Raw genomic sequence first — 20628 nt, 5'->3', positions numbered from 1 at the left:
AAATGTTAATTTTTGCACAACACATAACCCTACACAAGTAAAATGTTAATTTTTGCACAACACATAACCCTACACAAGTAAAATGTTAATTTCTGCACAACACATAACCCCACACAAGTAAAATGTTAATTTCTGCACAACACATCACCCCACACAAGTAAAATGTTATTTTGTTCACAACACATAACCCCACACAAGTAAAATGTTAATTTTTGCACAACACATAACCCCACACAAGTAAAATGTTAATTTTTGCACAACACATAACCCCACACAAGTAAAATGTTAATTTCTGCACAACACATAACCCCACACAAGTAAAATGTTAATTTCTGCACAACACATCACCCCACACAAGTAAAATGTTATTTTGTTCACAACACATAACCCCACACAAGTAAAATGTTAATTTTTGCACAACACATAACCCCACACAAGTAAAATGTTAATTTTTGCACAACACATAACCCCACACAAGTAAAATGTTAATTTTTGCACAACACATAACCCCACACAAGTAAAATGTTAATTTTTGCACAACACATAACCCCACACCAGTAAAATGTTAATTTTTCACAACACATAACCCCACACAAGTAAAATGTTAATTTTTGCACAACACGTACCCTCACACAAGTAAAATGTTAATTTTTGCACAACACGTACCCTCATACAAGTAAAATGTTAATTTTTGCACAACACATAACCCCACACAAGTAAAATGTTAATTTTTGCACAACACATAACCCCACACAAGTAAAATGTTAATTTTTGCACAACACATAACCCCACACAAGTAAAATGTTAATTTTTGCACAACACATAACCCCACACAAGTAAAATGTTAATTTTTGCACAACACATAACCCCACACCAGTAAAATGTTAATTTTTCACAACACATAACCCCACACAAGTAAAATGTTAATTTTTGCACAACACGTACCCTCACACAAGTAAAATGTTAATTTTTGCACAACACATAACCCCACACAAGTAAAATGTTAATTTTTGCACAACACATAACCCCACACCAGTAAAATTTTAATTTTTCACAACACATAACCCCACACAAGTAAAATGTTATTTTTTGCACAACACATAACCCCACACAAGTAAAATGTTAATTTTTGCACAACACATAACCCCACACCAGTAAAATTTTAATTTTTCACAACACATAACCCCACACAAGTAAAATGTTAATTTTTGCACAACACATAACCCCACACAAGTAAAATGTTAATTTTTTCACAACACATAACCCCACACAAGTAAAATGTTAATTTTTGCACAACACGTACCCTCACACAAGTAAAATGTTACTTATTGTAAAAACCAACTCCTCCTGTAATACGAACGTATTCTAAACTTTCTGCAACACATTTTTGCAGAAGGCATGCGAGCGACAATTAAAATAAGTGGCGAAATGACTTGTACCGGATTTGGCGTACTGGGTTAAAGTGGGAACCTATAATTGGTTTAGGAAACTTACGTATCTCGCAAGGGGAATACCCATATCATAAGGTTATATCATAGTACTCTAAACACTTAAACTGTTTTAGAGTACTATGGTTATATTTTGCCTTTTATTTGGGGAGATAAACAAAGTAATTCCCTTTTTTAATGCCTAGATCTAAAGAACTCGTGCAATTTAATTTAGACTGACAGTTTTCACTCGAATGTAATACTATTGCGTGGACATTAAAGCGGGCAACCAAACAATTGCAACTAAGCCATAGTTCAAACGATTTCCGAAAACGGTACATCAATGACATAATGCAGTGGTTCGAATAATAGAAGAGAAAGACTAATGTTCTTTACTAATATGCGAGTAAGCATTCAGATTTTAAATCATAACTTTCATGTTTAACAGTACTTAAGTTCATTCATTCATTTAAATAAAATGAAATACCTATATTCATCACCATCCTAATTTACGCAGTGCATGATAATAATGGTAATTTGTAATGTTTCTGTTTAAAAATTTTCTTTCAAAATACAACTGAATGTTTCTGTGTAACTAGATGTACCTCAATAATTTAAATATATGTTCCTTAAAACTAGATTTATTCTCCAAACCTGGGTAATTAAAGCAGCTACTTCGCTTATGACCGTAATATCTCAACATTAGTGACCGACTGACCGCATACACATATAACCGAACCAGAAGAAAATCATAATTTCTAATGTACGCAGACCCATGTTTATTAGAACATTTCAAATATTAAATAAGTTCGATCATGCTAGAAACTATTGTTAACTGATTTGCCAAGATTTTCTTCATTAAAATCACAACGACGTTCGAAGTGTTGCCAGAATTGAGTGTAAAACCAGAAATTGTTGGGAAACACTGAAAGATGTGTTGGAAGCTATATACAAGAAAAGCTCAGGAGAGAGATTTACATTTTCATTCATAATTCTGATCCCAAGTGCAGCATACAACGCATTCACACGTTTTTAAAACCTTAAAATATTTACGCCGAACCTCTATCGGCCATCACAGGCATACATCATCCATTCATTCTCACATTGGGGGATTTCACCAAGTTTAGAATTTGAACTGTCCATCAATGGGTAAAGATACTGAAGGGTCAAATTGGAAACCGATGTTATTTTCATCTGGGGCAAGTTCTCCGTCAGGCTAAAGAAAATAAAATTTGAAATTATGTAACTTTTGTCATGAACATAAATTAAAATCAAAATTGAATTTTGAAAGAAAAAATTATCCTTTTTTTGTTTGTTATCTGAATTAAATTTTTAAACACAGTTTAATTGCTTTGGTTTCAGAAAGAAATCAAGCCCTGACTATAACACTCGAGCCTTTAAACCAAGAGCAATTGTATGTGACAACCTTACAGAGCTAATACTCACATCTCCAGAAAAGAACTGATCAATTATCTCATATGCAAGCTTGTAGATGTCTTCATTCACATGATTCTGTAGCATTTCAATCTTGTCCAATCCTGTTTAATATGAAAAATGATTAAAGCTCATTAACATAACAACCTTGAATTGGTTTAACAAATTTTTACAGATATCTTATTTAATATATCCTAAACATAACGAGCCTAGTAAAATAAATGTTTACAAGTTCTACATAGATAATTTTGCCAAAAACCTAGTATTTAGGCCAGATTTGGCTGCTCACCAATCTATTTTATAACTATTTAATAACTGTTTTGTAAGTCAAAAATTTTTAAGACGGCAAATACCGGTTAGCCAAGATGTTATGAAATATTATGACTATTAACTATCTTACCCCCACATTCTTCAATCACTGTAGCAATAGTATCATTATCTCCAGCCATCTTTAGAATGTTGTTGATGCCATCCAATACAACTTGCACCACCTAAAACACAAGATATTTACTTTATGATGCAATAGGATGTCACCATGTAACAAAAACATAACGTTAATTGTTTTTTTAGCAAGAAATGTTTAAGGCCCAGCATAGGGATTGAATGCCACATTACCCAAACGCACCTAGCTCTTCCCTTGGGTGCACAGTATAGCGGTATATTGCTAATTTTTACCTAATTTTAGGTATTTAGAGTATATTTTAAGTTTAGTGTCCAATATATATGCACCAATTGTGCACACTGTTTGAGATACACAGTTACCCACAGTGGCCCAGCCAGGGGGGGGGTTCGGGGGTCGTGAGAGGGGGTTCGGGGGCGTTTTAAAACAAAAAACAATTTTTTTTTAAATTAAAAAAAAAAATTGATTAAAACCCCACCCTTATTTTTTTTCTGGCTGCGCCACTGGTTACGCACAACATATGTTCGACATATTTCTCCAAATAACAAGAAATAACAAACCTGATTATCCTTTGCAACCAGAAGGTTGCAGAATGGGGGAATTACCCCTTGTTCACACACATACACGACTTGTTCTTTATTTCCAGATATTGTTAGATTCGAAATCGCCCATGCTGCTTCTTTTTGTGTCTGGAAATCGCTCTAAACACAAAGATATTAAAATACATGTTGTTGCTGCCAAGCATATTTATACTTTATCAGGGTGAAATGACACTCACTAAAAAGCGGGAAGAAGAAGAAGAGCCAAAATACAATTAACAAAAATGCTTTTTATAGTAACTTGGTGATTGGTTAACACTTTTACATTAACAACGGTACAAAGTAATAATGATCAAATGATGTGTTGGATTTTAGGCAAAGTCTGATTCAAGACTTACACAGTAACCAGTTCATTAACAGTTACCAGAAAGGTATTTTGAGTACAATGGGCAAAATTCTGCATAACCATACATATGCATGCAGCAGATTATATATAAAATGTGTTAATACATTAATTTCCGCTAACATCTGGCATGTTAAAAGTTCACAGGCAGCATTTGTCTTCGCCCTGCTTAACAGGTAAATTATAAATCCTAATTCATAGTTATCTTACTTTGCTTAGATGGGCAATAATCTGTGGTATTAATCCTGCATCAATAACAGCTTGTACTTGTGACTGGTTGCCAGCGGTTATGTTTGATAAGAACCATACAGCTTCCTGGGAACATAAAACACTTGTATGTTTAGTACAAATATAAGTGTATGCGAGTTACAATGTTCAATGTAGGTTAAACAAATACAAGTATATTTATGCAAACAGTTATAAAATAGTTCCAGGAAAATGAATCAGGATTATTGCGTAAATGAATGATTCGTGAAATTTTAATTTAAAATAGTAAATGATTAGTGTAGTACCATTTACCACTACCACTGAAAAGTTTTTATCTCTCTGTGGGGTCTTACATATAAGATATAACCACGTATTCAAGGTAATATTACCTTATTTATTTTTTCTTTGTGGTGCGACAATAGAGCTGGAAAATGTTTCAAAACTCCGCAATTAAGAACTTCCTGTGTTTGTTCATCTGTTCCAGTAACGATGTTTCCAACGGCACGCACTGCTGCAGTCTGTGAACATTAAAGGTAAAAAATATTTCAGTATCATAAAGGGGCTCCAAGCATTCTACACCCTTACAATTTCTACCTATAGGAAATAAACATAATGTGATATATGCCATTTGTTTTATCCTAATAGAGTTTTTCTATTCACAAATATCTATACACCGTATGTCATTCCCACTGTCATGTTATGCAATAAATTTGTTTTGTTGCACATCTACCCAGAAGAGTGATAAAACCAAACAAAACTGACAAGCCAGTATTTGCACTAACCTGAACTTTAACCTCTGCGTGTGTAAGAAGGGGTACCAGATAAGGGACAACCCCTGAATCGATAACCATTTGAATAAGTTCGTTTCCACCATCCGTTAAGTATGACAAAGCCCACACAGTGTCCACCAAGATCTATAAAAACAAATTTTAAACAGGATTTCCCTATGACTTTATGAATGGTGGCTTGAAATAATGAATAGGTAGCAACTTTATTTGTTTAACATGGTTTCGTGTGCTGACATGTTGTTTAACTATTAGGTTGACATTATGTTCATAGGTCAAACAATAAAACATTATTAACTTTGCATATAAGTAGTGTGTGAAATATTTTGTGAAGGAGTCATTAGGAAACTTCATGTACTGTAGAAATTACGGTCCAGGTGTCTATACATACAAACATTAAAAAAAAGTAAAGATAGAAAAAATATGTTGCAATATGTTAAATTGTTTGGTTTGCTCAGTTAGTTGTTTTAACTCAAGAAACAACATTTAAATAGCCTGTGCTTGCCAGCATATAGAAACGCTTACGTTTGTATCAGGATGGTGGATTAATTCACACAAAGCAGGAAGAAGAGATTGGATTGTTTCAACTGGTGGTGGAGGATCTTTGTTTCGGCACAAGTTAACAACAACCCAAGTTACATTCCTGGAAAATTTAACATTATATATGGGGCTGCAAAGTATAGTGGTATGATAACTGAAAAGTTAATAGTTATATTACATATGTGAGTGAGGTCCTCGTCTAACACCTGGGATTTAAAGTAGATTTGCCCAAAACCCCCTTTTGAAAGATTAGAAAGCAGTTTATTAAATAACCACCATAAAAATATATAATACATGGTTTCTATAAACTGTAACGTGAGTCTGAACTGTATCTCTATAGTGTTGGATAATTGGTTAATGAACCAGTATAAAGAACTTAAGATCTGCTTCAGTAAAGACCTTACCCATACAGAATAAATCATTATTAAACAGTTAAGGTTGTTGTTTATGAGGTAATGGATCGATATGCCAAGTCTCAAGTGAGCTGAAAATCTCTGAATAATACAATAAAGCTAGTACAAGTTTTAGAATAATTTGTAAGCATCAAGTCTAAACCTTGAAGTAAATAATAAAAACACAAACATTATTATATTAACCTTAAAAAGCTGATGGGAATTTCTGGGTTGATGAACATCAATAAAGGTTGGACAACTCCAAGGCTGATTACGTAATCTCGAAGTGCTGGTCCATCACCTGAATATTGGTGGTTAATACTTTATTCAAGGACATAATAATCATAGATTCTACTTCATTCTATTCCTGGGGTCACTCAGGGTTCTACAACCCATTAGTGACCACTGGTTTGAAGCAATATCCGCTAAAAGTCTTTCATACGACACATATGCCTGTTTATATCAGTATTGCAATAGAACCCAGTACCCTATGCTAATAATGCAAGTGCCTATCCACTGAGCCATGGCGCTGATACATATTTACATTGACGGGAGCTAAGAATTCAGTTTTTCCAGTAACAAAATTCTAAAAACTTTTTCATATATAATATATAATATATGCTGTTACTGCCAGGCATGTAATTCAAATTTGCGAGAGGCTTATAAGACTTAACTTTATCATGTTTAAATAACTAAGTGAACTAAGTACTTTGTGAGCACTTACCTATGATGTTACCAAGAGCCCACACAGCTTGTTCACACACATTTTGATGTTCAGAATGCAGAAGCTTTAAGAAAAGTGGAACAGCTCCTACAACAAATATAAGATGTTAAACTATGGAACATCATTTGAAACCCATTTAATAATTGATGTTGAGTAAAAATACCAATAAAATTAGCATTCATAACTACTGTAGCATGTGGAGCCTTTGTTGTAACCTGTTGCTGTTACCTTGTGAACCAAATATGTTTTTCAATTTACCAATGCATGTGTGGGGTATTCAATACACAACTTAATGTGGATACTCAACTATCGCTTAAGATAAAACATCGGATTTTAAACCATAAAATGTTATCAATTTATTAATTTGCACGGTTGAGTTTAAAATACACCATTCACTGGGAATTTTTTCCTATCCCTTAAACAGGAAGTATAGAATTAAATTACCTGCGTCTACTACAGCTTGTGTTTGTTGAGATGTGCCAGATGCAATGTTAGTGAGCGCCCATGCTGCTTCAAATTGAAGCGACGCATATTCTGCTCGTTCCAAACAACTTACAAGGATTGGGAGAATTCCTGTTTGAAGTCACAAACATGATTGTTATGGTCACAAATAAAGGTTTCTCAACAATTTTATGAAGAACATAAGTATATATATACATACATATATATATAATTTTTCTTACATTTCCAATAAAAAGAATCATTTATATTATATTATCTAAGGTTGGAAACAACAAGTTTTATGTAAAGCACAACATACAAGGTATAGGAACCAAAATGTAGACCAGTATTTGGTATACTGATTGTCATGACACACTGGGGTGCTTTCGAAAAAGTCTTAAATGAGAAATCATTACTAAGATTAACAATAATCCAAGAAACTTTTAGCATGTTTTGTGTAAATTGTGAGTTTTTAATTAGTTGTGCCACAACCATAAACATAACTAAAACTCGTGATGAACACATAAGTGGAATATCTATCACCACAAAACAGAATAGCAGCTGTTTCTATAACAGACAGAATCAAAGAACAAACTTCAAACCGACCTGATCTTATTAAATCATCGATAGGGGGGTTACGGTCACTGGATAAAAGTTTTCTTGCTTGCTGCACAGCATTTAACTGGACTGCTTCATCGGTACTTTTCGCATTTTCCACAATTTCGTCCAATTTTAAAGATGTCTGTAATAACATGTTTTTATAAATCTAATGTTTTAAAGTTTCAGGATTTGGCATTCTGCAGGACAATTTTCTATATATTATGCTGTTGAACTATTAAACCACCAATTTGCGGTCTCCAAACCGGTTAGTCTAAAATATTCCAGAGCAACCAAGGTTTTTTATTACTCTACAATAAAAGTTTATTAGATAGATGGTATTTGCCTGGTTGGCCGGTCACAACATGATATCTACAGTACAGTGGCACAGCATAAAAACTTTAGGTTCAATCTCTGTCCTTGTTTATTTAATTTTTTACAAAAAGGATGGTCGCTATCTACTAAATTTTACTGGTTGCGCGACTGGATATTTAAATTACACTTCTATGATAAAATATATATATATATAAATAAACATACCGGTTTGGTTTCGGAATCAGATTCATCAAGACTGTCCTCAACGATTGGGACATTTCTTCGTTTCAAAAGATGATCGCCTCTCTTCTGTTTGCGTAGTTCTACTGACATGTCATTACGTTGTCTTCTCATGGACTGTAATATTAAAACATATGCATGAACTTTCTGTAGTGATAAATATATACACCCAAGCACCATTAGGTTCATTACTATTGACCTCAAGTTTTTTACCAAGAGGCTATAGGTAAGAAACCTGTATAGCCTGACAGAATATAACCAACAATAAATAGAGATTTATTATTAACCTGGAAGCTTTAACACACAAACATGTTAAGATAAATTTATGTTAGGACTAAAAATAAAACATGCTCAAGTGTCAAATTATTAAACAGGTTATTTTCTATTGTGTTTCAACACTATTCTAATCTAGTCTATATATTAGAGAAACACAGATCTCTATAGCTTAACATATTTTTGCATTCAGTATGATGAGAAATAGCATGATAACATTTGGTAGTAAATATGATCACAATCATATCATGTTTCATGTTGTATAAAATAGTGATAATACTCATTTTATCATGTCATTCATAAAAACAAAGAAAAATCCTCTGAATGCATTTATTCTATCTAGCTATTAACATCAGCCAAACCACACACAAGGGAAATATTGGAAAATAAATAATAAAATATTGATTTTCCCAGGGAGCTTTAGAGTGCATGTTCATTTTGTTATCTGTCGTGGCAAAACAAGCAATTTTACAAAGAAACTGCAAGCTATCAACAGTATTTACTACTTTTGATCACATTTTAGGCTTTGTAACATGCCTTTGTAATGGAAATTTTAAATAGTTTAATTATGCTTACATCTGTATGAGCGTATGGCAATCTAATAAATGGTTTTTAAAATAATTAAATAGAAAGACTCTTGTGTGCGATATAACAAAACCAAATTTAAATCCTATATACTTATCTAAACTTAGGCTAACAATTTTTATGAATAGTTTTCATTTTACACAGGCCATACTGATCAGTAACTGTTGGACATTGTCTCCTGATTTCCATCAAAATACATGTATTTTAGCAAGATTTGGAATGAAATCTTTGCACAGGCCTAATAATGAATATTGTTCCAAAAAATCCTTCATTAAAATTTCCGCAAAAACACGTTTAAAAACACAAATCTGCAAAAAAATAGCGTGAACCCAAAATCAATTTTTTCCAAATTGTGGTACCCTATTAAAGAACCTGGAATTATTGCACAATAAGATTGCTTCCTAGATTTCTAATAAATGAATTCACCTCTGTGTCTCTTCCTTTGTGTTTCCAGTTTTTAAACCGATGATTATCTGGTTTGTTTTCCATAATCAACGATTCTTCATTTGGCGTGTTCATTTAGATGTTTTGCGAAGCACAGAAGTAGCGCAAAATGTTGATTATTGGCGAAATTATTCGCAAACTTACAAAATTAATACAATAACTGGTGAGAAATAAAGAGTGATTAATTTTTATTGGGAACATTAACACTGTATAAGGCGTATCTAGATGCGAATTTGCAGAATACTGTTAAGTGCCAACAAAATCTTGCATACAGGATAGATATTCCTGAATGCATAATCTTTGTTGCATGACGTAATTTATTCTAATGTATAGCGTTATACACCAAATGGTAAATTGACTGTTTATTTGTGATTTTACATTCAATAACAATTGAATGGAACTAGAGGTAAATATAAATATTTTACAGATATATATACAGTTATGGAAATTGTTAAACTTTAATGAAAGCGAGCAAAAGAAACACATTTAGAAGCATAGCGTTCGTATTATATCGTTATTCAATTTTACTAGAATTTTTAACACGGTTAAATTAATCAGCATATGTTAAACAAATACTAACATTTATTATGAAAACAATAAAATCGTACATGCAGTTGTGATACTCTGATTTATAAACCTATACTGCGTTTACTAATGGTAGGTTTTAGGTTATACATTATATTAATACGTTTTTAAATTAACGAAACACAAAACTAAGAATTCAATTAGCGGGAAATATTTAGGGGAAGTTTATGCTAAAATCCATTCCTGCCATTTATAATCCATTGATAAATACATTACTGGGTCAATTTAGAAGTTCTGTTGACGAGTATAACAAAATTCGGCAGGATTGCGGTTATACTTGTTTGACCTCTAGCCAACAGTCATAATAGCTTAAAAACGAAAGTCGAAGATACCACACTAATATAAATTACAGCTTTTTATATTTTGATCATTTAAATACGTATAACTTCCGCAAATCTATCTTTACTTTATGAAACTAAACCTCGCACAGAAAACCGCTTTTTCTGATCATGTGCACAGTTTGTGGCGTCTGAACAATACGTCACGTACTGTGGCGTCTACTTGACACTAGTTTATTTAAAAACTAATTCAATCAAATCTGATGACCTACTTAATACTGATATAATTTACAAGTAACTTTTCAAAAATAAAATAACTTTTTAAATGTTGCTTGCTTCATTTTTGGCGACTAATAATCGCACTTACGTCTAGTGCCATTTTTTCTCAAGAAAAAGGCTGTTAGGAAAGCAGCAAGACACTAAAGACAGCTGCATTAGTGACATGTAGCCGCTAATAAATTTGACGCCGTCGCCAATCTCGGGTTTGCTTATGAAACTTTAAAATAAAACTTGTATCTAATACGATATATGTATTGACATACTGAAAAACATAAAACACAATGATACACTCCATATATGGTTTGGATAAAGTGCAGATCTTCATATGATATATAATCACATTATGTACAAATTGGCAGTTTTTAATCAACTCAAATTAGCCAATGGAAATTGTAAAACTGTATACAAAGCTGCATGATTTTGCATTATTCAAATAAAGTACAAATATACAATGAAACTTTCAGCCGGTAATAAGCCACACTGTGAAACATCAGAATTGACTCTGAATTTACATTCAAAATTTACACCTCGATGCAGTTAGCTTGCATTTTGTAAATGAAACTTTTATAAAGTGCTTAGTTAAATACACAGGGTAAACAATAACATCCTCCTTTCTTGATTTGATTCAGTGGATAATTAAAAAATTAATTAAAGAACAATTTGATTTTAATCAAACTACAGTAGTTGCCAAAAAAAGAATGCACTTTGCATTGAATGCTTCGAAAATTGCCTTTAGTTTTTTTGTTTAATTATTTAAAAAGTTGCCTTTTTAAAGAAGAGTGACATAGTTTGCAGGGAAGAGACCGTTACTCCCATTTGGAGCAGTTCCTCTCCACCATCCTTCATCAATCTGCTCGATGTCAGTGATAACATCACCAGGATCAAATGAAATCTCAGTGTCATCGGCTGGTGACGAAACAATGCTAAATAATTCTTAAAGACGAGATAACCATACTCCCGTATGTGAAATTAAGAAATATTTGGTGCTTCACTGGTATTTTTTGCACTATGATATTTAGGCAGAAATGTAGGTTTCCTTTAGAAAAAGACGAAACTGAATGACCAACATCATTAATAGGAAGAAATTAGGTATTAAGTAATGAAACTTATTTATCAGTGTTAGGCAGAAGTAATGTCAGTCAATATAACCTGAGTGTTTTGTTTCATAAACCTTGTGATCGCATATACATTTCTGCATATGTGACTCTGTGGGTGATTATAATTAATCTCATCTTTAAGCCATACAAGTGACCTACCAGCTTGATAATCATACATGGCTTCAGCGGAACACTGCGCACTTTCTTGGTATTGGCCCGATACTTCTGAATAATGACCTGCAGTTGTTGTATATAATTAGAAATCCTTACTCTATAGTGATTATAGTAGTAGTATGCCAATGTCCTTATGTAGCAATGTGCACACTACAGTTAGTATTACACATTTCAACTTTCGTTAAAATATCGAGTTGCTAGAAATGCCGTGACAACATAAAGTGCATCAAACAATAAAGTAAAACTTGTGTAAATGATATGATTTTGTGAAGCTAATACTAAAACTACAAATAAATTGGTACATAGTGTAGTGTCCTTAAAAAATCATGTTTAATTTAGTGTAAAAACCTACAACAAATGCATATTTGACATGTCTTAAATTTCATTGAGTGCACATGGCTAAAGCTACAGCATACAATGAAGCTAATATCATTGTCTATGATATGATTAACTCTTTCTAAATCATACATCTAAAACACATATATACCTATAAACAACAATATTAAATACGTGACAAGTATACTAATCCAAATCAATTCTCTTTACTGGTGAAGTTATAAAATACTAATCACATACACTCATACAGTTTGGTAAACAAACTATCATTTACCAGGAGATACCAAAATATCTAATCAATCTAATCTATCTATAGTACTGCATGGTTGAAGTTGTTAGTGGTTATTTAAAGCCATGCATCATACACTACATTGTAAGTATACCTTCATAGTTGTAGTCATTCCCATTGTAATATCCTGAAGTAGTTTTGTTAAATATTTGGTCAATTAATAAAAAAACAGTAATGGCGCACCGAATTAATACAAACTAATAAAGCTGTTTAGGGTAACGAGTATAAAATATTTCATGATCTCATTATTTTTATTTTTATTTATAATGGAAAAAAGTTTTAGTGGTAATACGGATATATAAAAATAAACCAAAAATAAGGATATTCACTTTTCAAAGTAAGTGTAAAATCATACAGTTATAAAATAATCAAAACCATGAAATAAATTATGCTCCTAAAATTATTTTAATTTTATTGTTATATGCATCCATGCTAAACCATAATCGGCCCATTACCTGCGTCTACATGTTGATCCTCATACGGTTGTTGTTCTTCATATTGTTGTTGGTTGTCATAATGTTGCTGGTTGTCATATTGTTGCTGGTTGTCATATTGTTGCTGGTCTGTTTCATATTGGTTGTCTGGTTGATAGGATGGTTCAGGCATGCTTGGTTCTGCTGGTGGTTCACTGTACATTTGATCCTTAACTGGTTCAGCAGACTGGTAAGCTGGTTCTGGTTCATAAGTAGTTGGTTGGGGCCCTGTTTCATATGGTTCAGGTTCAGGTTCTGGTTCGTAATGAACTGGTTCTGGTTCCTGGTGCGCTGGTTTTGGTGGTGGTACGTAATTGGTTGCTGGCTCGGGTTGTTCGCTGATGCTTGAAGTACGAGAACCACTTGAACTGTACTTCCTGGTTTGATTATAGTGTTTCTTTGAAAATTTTAAGTTAAGAAAGTTATCACAGCTTTTTATGGCCTATATTTATTTTATGTTATATTATAGGCTGCGGTAGTCTTAATAACTAAAAAGGCATTGCTAGACCCTTAAAAAACTAAACCTCATATTTTCCTAAGGCTAACTTTCAAATAAGTCCATTGTTTAAAATCTACTGTCTTCATCACAAATTAAGCATTGTTTTAATTATGACATCACAAACCTAACAGGAGGAGGGGCGTTTGCTTCCTTCTCCCTTTGCTCCCACATCGCTCGAGGATTGTTTCCTCTTTTTGTGGTGAGAACTTCTGCTTCCTGAGCGTGTTCGATAGATTGTGTCCTTCTCATCTGTCGCTGCTCACGAAGAGACTCCTCTTGTTCTTTCTCTTGTTGTTCCTGCAACATCACGTTGTTACAAATATTTTGCAACATCACGTTGTTATATATATATTTATATATTTAAAGATAAACTGTCGCACTCCAAACATTTGTTGCTATATAAGATGATAGTTGTCACTTTTGTAATGATTTGACATTAAGCATGAGCTATGTCAGTAAGTAAACAATCTGTACAAGCCCCCTACCCACCTTTGTTACAAAAGTTTAACAAGATAAAGAAAACTTCTAAAGTAAAGCATTTCACATAGCATGTCCTGTGATGTATAAGATGCCACTCTTAGCTTGGTGATAAGCATTTTACACTCACCCATGCCTTTTTCTCCTTCTGTCGAACATCTTCTAAGTCATCAGCAATCTTTTGAGCTTTCATTTTCTCACTTATTTCTTGTTCTCTTTGCTTCACCAATCGGTTTCTCGCCTCCTCTGATCTGTGTTAAAGAATTGTTTACATACCCTTAGGATTTTTCAGTATTCTTCCATTCGATAATAATTTAATAAAATTTTTTAGAGCTTTTTACATTTCCTTTCAATGTTATCTATCACTCCATGAACCAGTTGCCCAGACTTAAGGATACGGGTTTGATACACATCACTGCCACCACATAAGCATTTGTGTCCTTGGCGATGACGGTTAATTTTTTTACGTATTAAAATGAAACTCACTTTTGTTCTCGCTCCTTAATTTCCACGGCTTCCTTTTTCCGTAATTCGATTAATCTTTTCTTTTCTTCTTGTTTTCGTGCGTCCTCTTCAGCCTGACTCAGCAAAAACACGTTGTGACTCATCATAATTATGCTGTTTCCTCTGTTTACTATTGCAAGCATTTGATAATGGTGTAACACATATAAGTATGCGTGTTCACTGTTCACAGCAGCAGGAGCAGACATATGTAAACATAGTATGCAGCATGCATGTGGAATATTGTAAAAAAAATTGGTCAAAATATATAAATAATAAACTTATAATATAATCAACATGCAACACTTATAATCAACATGTGAAAATATTTTAAACCCAGGGTCTATTATTCATGTTATCATATACATTGACACTGTTGATGGTTGACCCATGACTCATATAATTTTAGTCTTTTCCTTGGTTTCATGACAACAAAAATAAACTGAAAGATGCTGAATCAAGTTTACCTGCATTCGAACCCAAAACTTATCATCTCTTGAAGCGAGAATTTCTTTTTCGGGATTGATTCGTTTATAAACAGAACTCTGGATGTTTCACCATTTGTGTTAGTAGCAAATAAAAATGGTTGTTAGGAAAAGAAAATGCAACAAAGTTTAATAAACAATAAGAATAGGAAAATAAATATACTTCATGTTGGAAAAAAAACTTTATGGAATACAGTTTTTGTAATTAAACCAGTCTATTGTCATTAATTTGAGAAGATTCTTTTGAAAATTTATTCAAAGAAGAATTAAAACTGAAATTTAAATAAGTAATTCAACTTAAATGTGGAGATTAAAACATCAAGTAATCATGTGTAAGAATCAAATGGCTATGGAACGTAATATAACATCAACAAATAAATTAAAGTTGAATATGAAATCTTTGTCAGTTGAATGTATACAGTTAAAACTACAGGCAAAAGTGTTCAGAAGCAGATACTGAGAAACTGTAGCAGATACTTTCAAGTAAATATTAATCATATGATCTAACGCCCTAATTTGGTGATTGAAGGAGTAACAGGGGAATACCTCATGAATAACAGCAGACAAACACCACATTCGCACATTGTTTACATAGCAGACATACTAAGATAGTAACATTTGCTACACTATGTGTCGTTTGGCAATAAAAGTATATATATATATAATATATATATATTTCGTCTAAAATATACTACTTCCTTTATATTAGATGACCCGATAAAAAATTACAAACACTATATTATTTAATTCTGAAAATACAATAATTCTATATATATATGTGCGGAATGTGCCCCTGCCATAATACAACACACTGTACATTCATATAGTCTAGTTGTTGTGTACAGCATTTACTTATTCAGACATAAGTGGCCATAAATAAAGATCAGAACGAATAAAATATTTCTTCATGAATACATACAAGTACTTATTAATTTAACAACAATTAAAATTGGAGTTCAAGTTCCAAAAATGTTTCAAACCAAAGTAAATCAATAGTAAATTGATAATTTGTTTAATTGTTTTAAACCCATTTGACACTGATAGCAGTAAGGTTTAAATCATTATGAAATCACTTAAATAATAAAACAACCATGCAATAACAATATATCTACCATATCAATATATCATGCTTCATACTAACTCTATAAAACAGAAGATTTTTTAACCATATAAATTGTTAGGAATAAGTTTAAATATTTGTGACTGTTTATTAAAATAAATGTATTACAAACTATAGTTAAACAACCTATTCTACATATACAACCCTAATTTATAACTTCAGTTTTAGTAAATAAATATTTACTGAAAGACATTTAACTTTAGTATAGTCTTAGGCTTGGTTCAATTTGCTTAAAAGGAGTTGGACTTATACAGTGTATGGTTTAATACGTAACACCATAGCACATATTGGCATTGGGGAAGTATATCTGTTTTACATGGCAAATATATGTAGGTAAACAACTAGCTTAAAACCAAACATAAAATACAGTACAGACTACAGTTAAACATACAATATTTGAACCTTATGTGTTAAAGTTAAACTTATTAATCTCAATTCTAATCCACCTAACGTTTTGAAAACAGAATCCGCAAAATAAAATTAAACACAACTCATACTATGCATTAACATTTATCCTGTAGCTGTTTTTTTTTCGGAAGGGGGGGGGGGGGGGGTAATATGTGTATGCATCTGACTTACCACTGGGGCAGGTATGTTGGAATCTTCTTTTGGAGCAACAAAGGTAAAGTTTGATGTAGTTTTAGTGACTTGTTTCATGATTTCATCGGCTGACCCTTCATCATCGTTACGACAATATAAGGTCATGTGACTTCCCTGTGAGGGTATTATACATCTTAATAATGTTATCTTGGGTAACTAGCCAACTCTGGCCTAAATTTCAAGACCTATGGCATGTCACGCCTTAGGACCTTACCCATGTTAATGTATATTTCATTTTAAATTTTTAGTAAAATTTTAAGGAAACGGTTAAAATAGAGTTATACTCACACTAGGAAACCTTATTGATTAAGGAGATTGGCTGGAATGTTTTTTTAATATTTATTATAACATAGCTAATAACAGAAAACAGTACAGTCGTTTTAAAGTTACAATCATGACGTACATTTGATGATGTATCCTAAAAAGTTAAACAGAATAGGCCTTCTTAGAATGCCCACTGAAAGACTACTCTAATTATGACATATGCAGCTGTTACATACATAAGGGCAAAAAATAGTAAATGAATTGTCCTACCTTAAAGAAACGATTAACATCTTTAACGTGGTTGGCGCACGCTCCTTTCCTGGTAGCAGGTACACCTTCGCCTTGCTATAAATTAAATAAAATAATTAAAATTAATTTAATTATTTTAATACTAAATTATTGTAATCACTGTAAGTATTAAGGAAATATTTTTATTTGCAAAATATATTAAACAATTTCATTAAAAAAGTTGCTGGTTTTATGCATAAATTTATGAAAGACATGAAAACTGGTAGCTTGAATTGCTTGTAGAAGGTGAAAACTGGAAACATACTTTTAAATGAAAAGGAGCAACTCAATAGTTATTGTGAATACGACTCGAAATGAGATATATAAACTGATGCCTATGTATCAATGTATATCTGTTACATTGGTGCAGAAAGTATGGTTGGTAAATGGTAACATAATACTAAGGGTGATCCTTTATGTGTTGTGTAAGAGGACACCAACAAACTTAAAATAAAACTATTGTAGCAGGTTATCTTGGCTATTCTGTGTAGAGTAGGATTGAACACAAAACAGATCAGTCACTCACCCACACAATGAGGATAAACTTAATCAATTTTGTATTTGGATCTTTCACCCTCACAAACGCATACATTATCTTTCCACTGTTGAATTCAGATTCTAATTCCTCCAAGCCTTCATCTGTTTGAATATGAAGATAATAATGGCCTGTTCCACATATACTATAGATATGGTATTATGGTAACATATTATAAAACTCAACGTACACTATGACAACAGGACTGTTATAATTTATAAGTGAACTCATCTTTCAGCCGTAAACCTTAAGGAGTGGCCCACCATATTTTGCCGTTAGTTTAACAATGACACCTGCATAAAACAGCAGCAAAAAAATTGGCAAAAAGTTGTAATAACACCTAACACGCATGCAGTGGCTCCTACTTGTGTTATAAATCAAGCAGGTTCAGGAGATTCCAATTACCATTGCAAGTAAACAATGGCAATGTTATTATAATAGATAATATCAATATGTTGAATGATAATATCCTCAGGCTATATAGCATACTGATGGTGGATTGTGTGGTGTTTGTACGAGACTACTTTCAGTTCCTTGTTTAATAGGTGACTCATAAGGAATATACTTCTATGCATTGACACTGTGACACATATATTGATTATTCAAATACTATAACCTTCTCAATACGCTATAGTATAGCAGCCATACTAAATATATATTATGCCATAGGTCCAATTATTAAGTTTGGATGATAGATTTCTGGATTACATTTACAATGCCAAGGTATGATATCACAATCATCGAATGCCAAATTATTACATCATAATTACCTCCGGTGCCTTGGACTTTCAAATCATTTTGATTTCCTTCGTATGTGAACAAAGCCCTGAAACAAATCAATTATTACATCATAATGAATTGAGGTGTTAGGTGTACGAGGTAATTAAACTAGAGCAATAAAAAGAACTGCAAACCTGGTAAATAAAAACCTAACTTACCAATCAGTGTCTGTGTTGTCATTTAAAACATCTTTGTAGGCCTCAACTAGCTTGGCGTTATGTTTAAAAAAATTTACACTCATATTTATAATATATATATTGTACAAAACACTCTTCTTCCTGTGCAATGGAAAGGTATTCTATAAAATATGATCATTTTGTTTAAAAGTTTAACAAAACTATATCATAAACGGCAAACGCCTAGTTTTTTGATTAGTTGGCAGACAATTTAAAATAAAATCCTTTTCAAATAAAGAAAAGGCTAAAAGTACTAAATGGAAAAAATATTGACAGTTATTAATGCAAGTTTAAAAATTTTCTGCAAATTCTTGTCTTAAAACTCTTTTTTCATCTTCAACAAACATTTTTTCTCTATTCGCTTGTCCTAAATTTCTTTTCCGCTTTTCCTTATCGCGGTGAGTTGTAGATTGGTTGTTTTTACTGTGGAAAGCAACCTTTTTCGCATCCAAGTCTGTGTGACAAAATCCTCTTAACTCTTCGTCTTCATCTTCTCCCCGAGGACGTTTATACGCTCTTCTGTCTTCAACATCATCTTTATACATTTTGGACCACGAAATAGCATGGTCAACAATCTCCTTTTTCTTTGGTTCAACAGGGGTGGGTTTAACCTCAACAGGTCGAGCCATACTCGAAGGTATTTGTTTCACAAGAGCTATGTCCGGTTTAGAGTCTTTAACATTTGATTTTGACTCAAACGCAGGTAGATCATTTTCCCATGGTTTAAATTCCTTAGGAGCAATATATGGAGCTTTTTTAACCATTTTGTCCCACTTCAAATCTGATGACAAATGACTTGTGACAAATTCTGGAGTTTTTGCATCTGCCAAGACACATAAAGGGGAGGGAAGAACAGATGATCCTTGTTTTTCTGGACCAACCTCTTCGAACTTGACAGCTTCTTCATTTTCCGAACAATCAGAGTCTGATAATTCTTCATCACTTGCCACTTGGAAGAAAGATAAGGTGCCTTCAGTAGCTGGACTTTCAGTCATTATAAACTACCCGTCTATATGCAAATATCCTATCAATATCAACTAGAACATTTTGCATATATTGATTTATTGATATGAATTTATTTGAGAAATGTTTAAAAACATAACTGTAACCTTAATTTATATACTACATAGTTATCTTCTGACACCAGACATTATTATACACATACACATATATAGTTATAAAACATAAATGCTAAGAGTTTAAACGCTGATTTCCTTGGCCAACTTTATAGGCAAGGGGGGGGGGGAGGATTCCTCACTAGCACCTTAATTTTATACGCCAAACCTAAGCTAGGAATATACCCACTTTCAGTTTTTTGTTTACTAAATAAATTATTGACTCACTACTCACTAGAGCAGTTTCTGCCGTTTAAAACTCTGTTTGACACTTACCTATGGGGGCCCAACCTGGTCAAAATACAACAAGAAAAAAGGCTTTTATGCATTAAGTTGCATTATTTTTATATCACAAGTTGTATTATTTTTGGATCTTAATCTCACAAAAAAATAATTTTACCCTACGACTTGAATTAATTTTACGTTACAACTTGAATTATTTTTACGCTACGACTTGAATTAATTTTATGTTACGACTTAAATTATTTTTACGCTACGACTTGAATTATTTTTACCCTACGACTTGAATTA

At 32.6% G+C, this 20628-nt stretch overlaps 3 protein-coding genes across 7 annotated transcripts; all 3 read right to left on the bottom strand.

The window, feature by feature from the left end:
* Positions 1-2182: 2182 nt before the first annotated feature.
* On the bottom strand, positions 2183-9928 carry LOC149736949 (importin subunit alpha-4-like). The gene is made up of 14 exons (XM_089876856.1): positions 9729-9928; positions 8430-8561; positions 7899-8034; positions 7296-7424; positions 6852-6938; positions 6332-6428; positions 5721-5838; positions 5193-5324; positions 4800-4928; positions 4414-4518; positions 3822-3962; positions 3262-3352; positions 2874-2965; positions 2183-2643 (listed from the first exon to the last, which is right to left on the bottom strand). Exons 1-14 carry the CDS (start codon positions 9819-9821, stop codon positions 2551-2553), a joined length of 1575 nt encoding a protein of 524 aa, XP_089732982.1. The 5' UTR covers positions 9822-9928; the 3' UTR covers positions 2183-2550.
* A 1191-nt stretch (positions 9929-11119) lies between these two features.
* LOC149736948 (drebrin-like protein B) lies at positions 11120-19099 on the bottom strand. Of its 5 annotated transcripts, none has more exons than XM_089876857.1 (13): positions 18965-19099; positions 18797-18852; positions 18018-18130; positions 17474-17548; positions 16919-17053; positions 15202-15279; positions 14720-14811; positions 14364-14484; positions 13881-14053; positions 13240-13634; positions 12879-12911; positions 12145-12222; positions 11120-11794 (listed from the first exon to the last, which is right to left on the bottom strand). In XM_089876857.1, the coding sequence occupies exons 1-13, from the start codon at positions 19045-19047 to the stop codon at positions 11658-11660; spliced, it is 1569 nt and encodes a 522-aa protein (XP_089732983.1). In that variant the 5' UTR covers positions 19048-19099; the 3' UTR covers positions 11120-11657. The 5 variants fall into 5 exon arrangements, with proteins under 5 accessions (XP_089732983.1, XP_089732984.1, XP_089732985.1 ...); XM_089876858.1 differs by having other exon boundaries at positions 16922-17053; XM_089876859.1 differs by lacking the exon at positions 12879-12911.
* Positions 19079-20050, bottom strand: LOC149736947 (UPF0690 protein C1orf52 homolog). Its single transcript, XM_089876873.1, has one exon. It carries the CDS (start codon positions 19975-19977, stop codon positions 19273-19275), a length of 705 nt encoding a protein of 234 aa, XP_089732999.1. The 5' UTR covers positions 19978-20050; the 3' UTR covers positions 19079-19272.
* Between the last annotated feature and the right edge of the window lie 578 nt (positions 20051-20628).

The sequence above is a fragment of the Ciona robusta genome, chromosome 4, assembly GCF_009617815.1.
Source record: "Ciona robusta chromosome 4, ASM961781v2".
Taxonomy (NCBI): domain Eukaryota; kingdom Metazoa; phylum Chordata; class Ascidiacea; order Phlebobranchia; family Cionidae; genus Ciona; species Ciona robusta.
Note: the sequence above shows the minus strand (reverse complement) of the source record. Positions and strands in the feature narration are given on the sequence as shown.